Source organism: Chinchilla lanigera, unplaced genomic scaffold (genome assembly GCF_000276665.1).
Source record: "Chinchilla lanigera isolate Chin_1 unplaced genomic scaffold, ChiLan1.0 scaffold00012, whole genome shotgun sequence".
NCBI lineage: Eukaryota > Metazoa > Chordata > Mammalia > Rodentia > Chinchillidae > Chinchilla > Chinchilla lanigera.
The window spans coordinates 33,472,834-33,484,021 of record NW_004955413.1 but is presented as its reverse complement, the minus strand read 5'-3'; the positions used below and the strand labels follow the sequence as shown (position 1 = coordinate 33,484,021).

Below are 11,188 nucleotides of genomic sequence, written 5' to 3'. Positions count from 1 at the left end.
CTTTAAGGCCAGCCTAAACTACATAATGACAGCTTATCTCAAAAAGAAAAAAGAAAGGTAAGTAAACATGCAAATGCAATGAAATGGCACACATCTTGAATGTTCCTATCCCAGTGAGAAAAGCAGAGCCCAGCAGACTTGCACTGGCAGTGAGACATCGCTCCTGCTGCCCCAGCCTGGCCTCCCTCAGCTTTGGTACTGGGTAGCAGGGCCCAGATTCCGCAGCACACCCAGCTCCAGCCACCCCCGGAGGCTGTCCCAGACCTTCAGAAGCTCCAGTGCCTGCCCGGCCCTTGGCAGGGAGGATGATGGAGCTCCAGTTGGCAAAGACACAATGCAAAGACAGCTGGCAGAACACACAAAAAATCCAATGGAAGGCTTTTCAGCTGATTTAATAGATGACAATGATCTCTACCCATGGGAAGTCCTTATTATTGGTCCTCCAGATACCCTTTATGAAAGTGGGTGTTTTTAAGGCTCATCTCATTTCCCCAAAAGATTATCCCCTCCAGCCTCCTAAAATGAAATTCAGCACAGAAATATGGAACCCTAATGTTGATAAAAATGGTGATGTTTGCATTCTACTCTTCGTGAACTTGGTGAGGATAAATATGGTTATGAAAAACCAGAGGAATCCTGGCTCCTATCCACACTGTGGAACCACATGATTAATTTTGATGCTGGCAGACCTTAACCGAGACTCACCTGCTAATGTGGATTCTGCGAAAGAGTGGAAGAAAGCCAGAAATGGAGAATTTAAAGGAAAGTTGCCCATTATATAAGAAGAAGCCAAGAAACTGCTTTTGAGTGACATTTATTCGGCAGCTAGAAACTTCACTTATTTTAGGGTCGCCAGTTGAGAAGCATGACACTGTTTTCCTGCATTCTCCCCACCCAGTGCTGGACTTCTGTTGTAATAAGTTGGCAAACACTGGCTGCAGCTGGGCTTAATGAATCATGCCAGTTATCCATGCTGATAGGAGCCTAACAAGTGCCAACGTTCATATGATTGTGCATTTTCAATTCTAAGGAACTGTTCTAACCTTCAGGAAGAGTTGTAAAGGCCTATACATACCATAACATGATCTGGATGATATTTATATACTGTTATATGTACATTCTCATAAATACCTTGTACCAAATAACACTTTCTTACGATAGGATAAGAATTGTGTAAATTCTAAAAGATTTTAGCAGGTTTTCTTTCTTTATTCATTGTTTCTTATTAGTTTTAAAAGACTCCTTAAAGCATCTCAGATGAAAAGTAATTAGAATTGAAATTTTCATTTAATTTCCTTTAAATCTTGAGGCTTCATTAAACTTCTTGCGCTTATTAAACTTTTCTATCTTTGTTTTGACACACTCCCTTTTGCTCTTGTCCCTTCTATCAGCCAGAAAGTTCTCAAATCATTTAGTTCACATACTGCAATAGTTAATAAGCAGTGACTCAATTTTTAACAATGACTCCAGAGATGTGGTCATCACTAGGTGCTTTGTCCTTTCTGTATTCTAGTTGCACCCTTGGATTGGATGTAGCAATAATAACATTTTCTGGCTGTTGAGAGATCTTGAAGCCAGTCATTAACCCTGAGAACTAAAAAACTGTTGATTCTAAATTCAACTTACTGGTGGTGCATGCCCATAATCCGAGCACTCAGAGGCTGAGACAGGAGGATCATTGTGAGTTCAAGGCCAGCCTGAGCTACAAAGTGAGCTCAAGTCCAGCCTGAACTGCATAGCAAGATCCTGTCTCAGAAAAGACAATAACAAACAAACAAATAAATAAATAAATGCAACTTACTGAAATTTACCCCAAACAATACAAAATTCTTGTTTGATTTTATTTTTTGCCCTTCAGTTGCCAAATTTGGTGATGGGGGCTTCCTGTGTAGTTCGGAGTAGCCTGGAACTCACTGTGTGGTCCAGGTTGACCTTGAGCTTGTGGCAGTCCTCCTGCCTCAGCCTCCCAGGTGCTGAAATTATAGGCATTATCCATAACAGCCAGTTGGCCAATGTTAAGGGTGTATTTAAAAACCATGCAGAAGGCCGAGGATATAGCTCAGCAGCACAAGCACCTGCCTGGCAAGCACAAGGTCCTGAGTTTGATTCTTAGTACCCAAAAAAAATGTGCAGAGCTACTGGCTTTCTACTTCTGAGTTTGCTATTAAAAATGCTATTTGCAAGCTGGGTGTGGTGGTGCACACCTGTAATCCTAGTACTCAGGAGGCTGAAGCAGGAGAATTACCTCAAGTTTGAGGCCGGCTTGGGCTACAAAATGAGTTCAAGGCCAACCTGAACTGCATAGTGAAACCCTGTCTCTAAAAGAGAAAAAAAAAGCTATTTACCCTCACATCCTTCTTAGTCTTTCATATTTCTTTGCCTCTGTTATTCTATACTGCAGATTTTTCCCCACCTATTACACAAAGAAATTGCAATGTATATTTTCACGTAATTTGATTTTGAAATTCTGTCACCTTATGTAGTGAGTTCTTCTAAAATGCAATTGTTTTCTAATAATTGTCAAGTTGTTGTTGGCTTTTTGTATTGAATGAAGGTTGTAATACTGAATGCCAGAGAAGTGCAGTTTAGAAAATCTCAAGTTGATTCCTTACGACTGTTCCTATCCCCACATGAACTTACTGAGATTGACCACATCCAGAACCTGACCTCAGACTAGTCAGTGGCTACTGGGTTGACACCGCTTCACAGGTCCCAGGGTGGCCAGATTAGCACGCTGGCCCCTGCAGAACCACTTCCTGGTCACCCCGCCCCTGTGGCTTCCAAAAGGCAGAAAGGAAGGCAAGATAGAAGGAAGAGGGAGGCAGCCAGAGGGACGTGCTGCTGCATTCCTCAGACTCATAAGGAGGTCACACGGGTAGTCTGCACTGGCAGTTAGGGTCCCTGAGATCCCTGTGAGTCTGGCTTTCTGATTTTACCCCCATTGTCCCCAACACAGGGCAGTGTTCCACAGTGCTCCTCTGCGAGGCCTGGAAGTCCTTGGGTTTCCCAAGGTCCTACGTCTGCAGTTCATGCACTGAACTATGATGCTAATCACCAGGAAGGAAGCCAAACACTGATCAGCCCGGAAGGCAACATGAGGAGCACCGCCATCAGGCTGCAGCCATGTCTGAGGCGTCCTCCTCGTGCTCCTTTCTGAAGGGCTCCAGCCCTTGGACCTAGTCTGCAGAGAATGCTGCTGGCCACCAGGAACCCTGGCCAATGGGCTACAGAGGTATCCTGCAGCCAAGTCAGACCTTGACCATGTTGTCACAAAGAGACTAAAAGGACCCACACTCAAGGATGGAGTTTGATTTGGTTTGGTTTGGTTTTTGTTGTTGCTGTTGTTGTTTGAGACAGGTCTTGCTATATTGCTCAGGCTAATCCAAGGTTCCTGAGCTCACATGATCCTCCTGCCTCAGCCTCCTGATTAGCTGAAACAACAGCTGCACAGCACCCCACCCAGCAAGGATAAAGATTTAACAATAATATTTTTTACTGCTTCATAAAGACAAAAAGGTTAATAATGCACTGTATGCTTGAAAATTGCTAAGAAAGCCCTGGGCACGACGACAAATACCTATAATCCTGGAAAACTGACCTCTTCCACCCTGGAGAGCATGGCCTGGACAGTCACTCTCTCCCAGCTATTTTGTTCTTAGAGTGAACACTGGCTCTGTGAAGAAGGCAGACAGCTGCTCAGAGTACCATGAAAATAGCTCTGGTCTCCCAGCCCTGCATGGAAATGAGTATGCAGGAGCTGCTGCCAAAGCCTCAGCACAGGACGAGCTGAAAGAGGCACCTCTCTGGAAGGGGCAGGCTTAAGAGAGGCTCTTGGGTGACAGGGCTGGGGGCAGCAAAGGCCGTGCAGCACAGTCCAGTGGCCACACCAATGATCAGAGGTGGGAGTGGACCTTCAAAGGGTCATCAATTTTGGGTTTTGGGGGCAGAGTGCTTGCCTAGCATGCACAAGGCCCTGGGTGCCACCCCCTACACTTGAAAAAACAAAAAGAAGTAATCAATTTAGTCTTCAGCCCCCACATGTGACTTTGAAATACAATTTCCCACTCAAGAAAGCCAGGGGTCTTTGGAGAAATGGCTGACACCAAGCCTGGGGTAGCCTCTAGCTAGGCTGGAAAACAGCCCACAAAAGATACCAACATCACACCCTAAAGCCTGTGGATTCTGATGTTCCTGGAAAAAGCATCTTTGTAGATGTGAGTAAAGAGTCTTATAATGGGAAAATCATCCTGGACTATTAGGCCCTAAACACTGTGTGAAGTCCGCACAATCAGACACTCACGGGCCAGGGCCCATCCTGAAAAGGGATTGCTGCATCCCACAGTAGGAATATTTGTAATGTTTTGGCCAAATACCACACCATTTTCCATGATATTAATTACATTTCAGCTGACTATGCAAATTTCCTCCTCTCCACTTTCACCATCAGGTTATCTTTCTCATTTGTTTATTTTGGGTTTTTTTGAGATAGAGTCTTGCTATGTAGTTCAGGCTGGACTTGAACTTACTAGGTACACAGGTTACTTACTAGGTAACCTAGGTTGGCCTCAAACTCATGGTGTTCCTCCTGCTTTAGCCTCTCAAATACTGGGATTACTGGTGTGACCACCACCCCTGGCTTTCTTTCATCTTTTTTACAAAAGCCATTCTAACAAGTAAGAGTGATATTTTGTGCTTTTAATTTGCATTTTCTGGTGATTCATGATACTGAGCATATTTTGTATACCTGTTAGCTATTTGTCTCTCTGTGTATCTTTCTCCATCTGTCTCTGTCTCCATTTCTCTCTGTCTCTGTCTGTGTCTGTCTGTCTGTGTCTCTGTCTCTGTCTCTCTGTCATTTGGTCTCTCTGTCTCTGTCAGGGTCACTGTCTCTCTATGACTGTATCTGTCACTCTGTCTCTCTGTGTCTCTGTCTGTCTGTGTTTCTGTCTGTCTGTGTCTCTGTCTGTCTCTCTGTCTGTCTCTGTCTCTGTCTCTCCCTCCCTGAGATGAGGTCTTGCTGGATTCCCCAGGCTAGTCTCAATCTCATGGGTTCTAGAGATCCTCACTCCTGTCTCCTGAGAAGCTGGGACTGCAGACATGAACCAGCACATCCTGCACATTTTGTTTGTAGTACTAGGGATTGAAGCCAGGGCCTTCACACTGAGCTACACCCCCATCCTTACTTATGCATTTATTTATTTATTCATTTTTATTATAGGATAAGGTCCCATTAATGTCTCTCACTCAAACTTATGATCCTCCTGCCTCAGTCTCCCAGAATGCTGGGATTACAGGGACACACGAAAATGCCCCGCCCTGCTTTTTTGCCATTTCTAGAATGTGGGGATTGGTCTCCCAAGCTGGGTGATTGGTCTCTGCCGTTCTGGAACAGAGGAGCCAAGCAGTCGAATAACTTTTAGAGTGGTAATGTCCCTTTGCTAGGGCCACGTCTGCTGCCATAGGGAAGAGTGAGACACACAGGTTGTGTCAAGGTATTTATTGCAAGGAGGGGCGCAAATGGCCGTGAAGGGTAGTGGCTGGAAGTGGGTATGTGGGGCTCCCAGCAAGGCCAGGGTAAGGGTCATTGTGCCTGAGGGGCCAACATGGGGCCAGGTCACCAGTTCAGGACACCAGGGCAGTACTTGTCAACAAGCGCCTGGTAGTAGGGTCGCAGCTTGCCCACATCTGGCAAGTCGGGGCACTTGGTGTAGAGGTCAAATTTGCTGCAGGGTGGAGGGGCAGTGAGCCTCACAAAAGAGTCTGTGTTTGTCCCCACCCCCCAGCCCTGGGCCCTTCTGGAAGCCTTACTTGAACTCCTGCACCCAGGGCAGCATGTCCAGGTCCTGCTGGCTACAAAGCTGCCGGTAGTCACCACCCGTGTGCCACGGGTAGAAGGAGTGGAAGCGGATCATAGCGAAGGCCTGCAGACCACACCTGCTGATTCAGGCTGCCCAGCCAGGGGCACAGCTCTGCTGGGCTGGGCTGGGCTGGGCTGGGCTGGGCTGGGCTGGGCTGGGCTGTGCGGGGCAGGGTGTGGGGCGGGTGGGGCTGGGGCGGCCCCGCCCTCTACCTACCTCCTCAGGCAAGGAGAACTTGTTGAACCTCATCATCTGGTACATGTACTCTGCAGGACAGAGGTGTCACCACCAGCACCTGGAGGATAGCCCTGCCCGTCCTCACCGGCCCCTGCCCGCCTCTGTGGGTCTCACCATCATGGCCCCAGGACATGAGGACATTCTCGAGCCCACAGTGGGGCTGGTACATGCCGAATTCTGTGCTGCAGCAAGAGATGAGTTTGAAGGGGTGGAGGTGGCCCAGGGAGGGGAAGACCCGCCCTGGCATAGGGGGCACCTGTATCGGGGATCCCGGAAGTCAGGATTGTCCTGAAACGTGGAGTCACAAAACACCACTGAGGCCTGCGGACGGCAGCCGACGGGGAAGGTATCTCCAACAACAGCCCACTGGGGAGGGAGGCAGCTGTGGGTGAGGGGTGCTGGCCTGTACCCCATCGGGTCTGGAGCCCAGAGCTGAGTCTGCCCCCACTCCACCTCCAGCTCTCACCTGGGGTTCCCCCCACAGAGACAGGACCTTCCCCAGGTCATGCAGGAGCCCTACGAGGTGGAACCAGTCTGCAGGCGAGAGACGGGGGTGGCTGGGGGACGGGGAGGCTGAGACAGGAGAAGCAAGCCCTGGACTGAGAGTGAGGAGGGGCCTGGGGTTGCTCCTCCAGAGGGGGGCCTTCTGGGGAGGCCTTCCCCGCAACTTTCCCCTTCCAGGGCAGAGGCAGAGCGCCCCCACAGCTGGGGCACAGACCTTTATCAGGGTGGGCCTTCCGGATGCCCTCTGCTGTCTGGAAGGCATGGAAGGAGTTGGGAAAATCCACATCTGGGTCCGACTCATCCACCAGGTGGTCCAGCATGTCCACAGCCTCCATGATAGTCATTTTTTTGCAGGAGAAGCCCCCAAACTGGGCGTGCTGGGTAGAAAGGGAGATGTCAGCCCCTCCTGGGGCAAGCAACACCAGGGCCTCCCAGGGGTGCAGGGCAGAGCCACCCGCAGAAGCCTCTCTGTCCCCCTGCTAGGTACATGACTGAGTTTGTGAGGGAGCAGGAAAATGCTACCTTCTTCCTGACGAAGCCCACCGTCTGGTATGTGTGCATGAGCTTGTAGGTGTTGAAGACACGGTCCAGAAGGGGGCCTGACTACAAACCAGACAGTCAGATGCGCCACACAGGGGCCACCGCCTCCCTCTCTGGGACAGGACCCAGGGGTGAAGGGGGCTTCCCAGGGATCCCTGGGGTATGGGAGGTGTGGGGTCCTCACGGTGTAGTTCCGGAAGCTGCCTTTGTCTTTGGCCATCTCTGGGTCCACATCAGGTCGGTAGATCAGGGAGGGGTCTGGGTCCTGGCAGGAGGGCAGATTTGACCCATTTCACCATCATGACAGCTGCCCCAGGAAGTGAGCGCATTCCCACCAGGGCTGGAGACGTGGGCCCTGAGGACAGCTCCACCACAGACCACCCCAGCCCAGGCTTGGCTGCCGCTGTTGAGTCTGAGGAGCTCTCACTGCTGGCGTCTTTATCTGTCTTCATCTGCCGCATGGTGTCAGCTAGGCGCTGCTTGGGATGGCGGACGCCTGTGACAGCTGGGTGGAAGCTGCCTCTAGGAGGAGGCTGGGGGGCAGGGCCCGGCCCACAACAGGAAGCAGGGAGCCCTTTGACCTGGACACAGAAGGCCAGCAGGAACCGGCTGGGCGAGGGTGGTGCTGCTCTCTTCCCACAGGAAGTGCCGCTCTGGGAAGCCACTTCCCACTAGTCTAGGTACTCACCACAGCCACCTTCATCCTGAGAGGCAGCAGTTCTCGGCGGCAAGGCTGGTAAGTGGGTGGGAAGCCTGTGGGCCCAGGTACATATATATATGCCCACAGGTTACATAAGTGACCGGACACCACCTGGCCCCTTGGCCTTGGGCCTCGGTAATGAATGACCATCCATCCTTTGCTGGCCTCAGCAAATTAATGTGTCAGCACAGGAGTGGCTCCAGCCCCCTCACCCTGACCTTAGCTTCCCCATCGTCCAAGGAGGACTGGCCTTTGTAGCTGCCAGGCCTGCTCTGCAGCCAGCCTGTCTGTCCCCTGCTTTGACCACTTCCATGCTTGCAGCCAGCTCCTCCGGAAGACGGTAGACAGACCTCACCCTAGGTCACAACACACCACACGCACATTTCTCAGGAAGCAGTGACTTGTCTCTGGGCCACCTAGGGATTGTGGGTCAGGCTCGTTAAAGAAAAATAATTCTAACTCTGGGGTGTAGCTCAGCAGCAGAGCACTTTCTTAGCATGTGCAAAGCCCAGGTTAAACCCCAGTACTGTTATCAGAACACAACATGGAGGTTATGTCTTACAGTGATGAAGAATGCAGCCATAGGTGGAGGAGGTAGGGTACAAGCAAATTTATTTAACAAGTATAAAGACAAGGAAGTAAAGCTTCCACTAACCAGGAGGGGTTTTTGAGTAGGATACCTGTGAGAGCTCTTTTGTTTTGTTTTGGTTTTGTTTTTTGAGGCAAGGTCTCACTATGCAGCCCAAGCTGGCCTCAAACATCTTCCTGCCTCAGCCTCCTGAGTGCTGGGATTACAGTATGTGCCACTGAGCCTAGTTGTCTAGAGGTTTTTAAGAGTTTTAGAAGAGTTTTGGGCTGTTGTATAAGTAATATAATCTCTACCTTATGAGAGACAACATATTTTTATGTAGTTTTGACACAGTGCCCATGTAGGGCCCATTTTTGCCCTTGAGTCAATAGCCTGCCTGATCATGTTTTGCAAAGATCCCAGACAGGGGCTGGGGAGTTAGCTCAGCGGCAAAGCGCCTGCCTGGCAAGTGCAAGGTCGTGAGTTCAGTTCCCGGTATCGGAGAAAAACCAAAAAAAAAAAACAAAGATCCCAGACAGCTGAAGAACACCTGGAAGATGTTTTTGTAAGATCTATGGAGGTTGTGACTCAGTAGACTTTATTTTAGGCTTTCTGACTACTTTAGAGCTGCTGTCTTTGTCTCTAATAGAATCTTAACTCTTTATTTATTTATGTATTTATTTAGTCTTTTTGAGATAAGTTTCAGTATGTAGTTCAGGCTGGCCTTGAACTCACAGGATCCTCCTGCCTCAGCCTCCCAAGTGCTGGGATTACAAGTGTGCAACACCATGCCCAGCAAAATCTTAACTCTTGTCTCATTACTTTTTGTTACATTCCGTGCCTCCCCCCACCTCCCCGGAAGATTTGGTGATCATAATAACTGTTGTTAAGGACAGGGGAAGATGACCGCTTTAGCTGTTTTGAGCTGTATAGGGGCAGCAAGTCAGGGTATCTTACAGAGGGCTGGTCTGATGGCCTGTGATAGAAGTCAGGTTAGATCTCTACAGTAGGTTTTATTCACGGGATCATGGCTTGGGTTGAGATCTATCTACTATCCATAGCACAACAACAGTGGTATGAAGGGTCCCAGGAGGGCTTAAGCCCCTCTCCATAGGGACTTGAGGAGGGAGCTCTTGAACCTAAAATGGGTGAGAGTCCATTTTTATTTATTTATTTATTTATTTGGTGCCAGGAATTGAACTCAGAACCTTGCACGTGCCAGGCAAGCACTGTACCACTGAGCTATATCTCTAAGAGACTGTTTTAGGCAAGAGTCCAGATTAGAGATGAACCTACACATTTGGAAGGTGGACTCCTTAAAGAATCAGAAGTTAGGGAGGGCACCAGCCACAGTATATCTTTTCCTCTATGAAAAAGGCAGAGTATGGTATAAGAATTTTCCACAGAGCAAGCAGAGGCCATTTTTTGTGAGGGAGACATTGGTGGTCTTGCCCTATAGGCAGGCAAATTTAAAGGTGGATGGTAAATTTACATCAGTGGAGAAGATGTTGGGGTCCCAGGTCACCATGGGCCTATGGAGAAAGGTCTAGTTCTAGAAAACCAGCTGTCTATGCATAGAGGAGGGTCTTTAATGATGTGATTGAGAGGGCTCAATGTGCAAAATGTTTTGAGTAAGGAGAGTAAAAGAGGAAACCTGGAGACAAGGTGATGTCTTGCCTCATTAAGTACAAGGCCCAAACATTGGGAGAGATAACCCCAAGTATGGTTACTAGTGTTATTTAGTTTTAACATGGCCCTGTCCATGTTCCTGCGTAGTTATGTTTGCTTCTTACCTAAAGAAGGGATAAGAGACGTTATCTGTAGAAACCATCACTCCAGGGCTTTTTGGGGGGCGGGGTCTCATGTCTTTTATCACAGTCCCATATACACTGGAAGAAGACGTTATGGAGGGAAGTCCGGGAAGCCCACGGAACCCCAGAGTAGGTCTTGTGCCATTAAGGTTGGAGAAGGAATAAGAAGACTTAAAAAGTGGAGATGTAACCTGTCCTGCAGACTGATAATTCTATCCCAAGGGAATATTTTTTTAGTTAGGGAATTGAAGCCAAGGTCCTCCATCTCCCAGAGGGTAGGAGACCCAGGTGAGGGTGTAAAAGAAAGTCAAGTGGCATTTTTTAGGATCTGGGGCAAGATCAAAGGAATCCCAATTTTTTGAGGATATATTTTTAAAAAGTAATGGGAGCCAAAATCAAGCTTTTTGTTGTTGCTGTTGTTTTTTTAAAAATATCCAAGGGCTGGGTGTGGTGGTGAGGAGCCTGTAATCCCAGCACTCAGAAGGCTGAGGCAGGAGAATCGTTGTGAATTGAAGGCCAGCCTGGGCTGCAAAGTGAGCTCAAGGCCAGCCTGAACTGCATAGCGAGACCTTGTCTCAAAAAGACAAAAATAAATAAATAAATCAATGAAATAAAATAAAATAAAAAGCATCCAAGGGAGAGAAGGTGTCCCTTGTTTTCCTATTGAAGCACTCTCCGACCAGGGAATCCTCTGGCCACCACCTGTGCAGTCTTAGTTCTAGTCAAGAAAGGGGTAAAGCCTCTGTAAATGAAACTGAAGATCAAATGTTAGACCCCTTGTTATGTGCTGAAGGTCAATGAAATCTAGTGTGGGGCAGGGTCCTGGCAGCCACGAAGCCAGGCAAGGTAGTTTAAACATCCTTTTAAAGGCCACATTTGTCATTAAACCCAAACTCAAGCAGAGGTCTTGACTAGACCTAGGTGGTCATCTGTTTATCATGAGGTCACCAGCATGTGGCCTTTATGTTCC

The 11,188-nt window shown here is 48.6% G+C and overlaps 1 protein-coding gene and 1 pseudogene across 5 annotated transcripts; one reads left to right on the top strand and one right to left on the bottom strand.

The window, feature by feature from the left end:
- Nucleotides 1–334: 334 nt before the first annotated feature.
- Nucleotides 335–1,682, top strand: LOC102003226 (annotated as a pseudogene).
- A 3,800-nt stretch (nt 1,683–5,482) lies between these two features.
- Miox (myo-inositol oxygenase) lies at nt 5,483–7,925 on the bottom strand. 5 transcript variants are annotated; one of them, XM_005379573.2, is made up of 10 exons: nt 7,828–7,925; nt 7,324–7,404; nt 7,122–7,202; nt 6,814–6,976; nt 6,562–6,668; nt 6,352–6,461; nt 6,210–6,277; nt 6,075–6,124; nt 5,809–5,921; nt 5,483–5,723 (listed from the first exon to the last, which is right to left on the bottom strand). In XM_005379573.2, the coding sequence occupies exons 1-10, from the start codon at nt 7,840–7,842 to the stop codon at nt 5,615–5,617; spliced, it is 897 nt and encodes a 298-aa protein (XP_005379630.2). In that variant the 5' UTR covers nt 7,843–7,925; the 3' UTR covers nt 5,483–5,614. The 5 variants fall into 5 exon arrangements, with proteins under 5 accessions (XP_005379630.2, XP_005379631.2, XP_013366862.1 ...); XM_005379574.2 differs by having other exon boundaries at nt 6,562–6,629; XM_013511408.1 differs by having other exon boundaries at nt 7,122–7,198.
- Between the last annotated feature and the right edge of the window lie 3,263 nt (nt 7,926–11,188).

Bases quoted from the DNA above. Each gene is read 5' to 3' on its own strand.
- Miox (XM_005379573.2), bottom strand. The intron at 6,462-6,561 runs GTGAGAGCTGGA...CTCCCTCCCCAG, and splicing joins CTCTGTGGGGGGAACCCCAG to TGGGCTGTTGTTGGAGATAC. The intron at 6,125-6,209 runs GTGAGACCCACA...TCTGTCCTGCAG, and splicing joins CATGTCCTGGGGCCATGATG to AGTACATGTACCAGATGATG.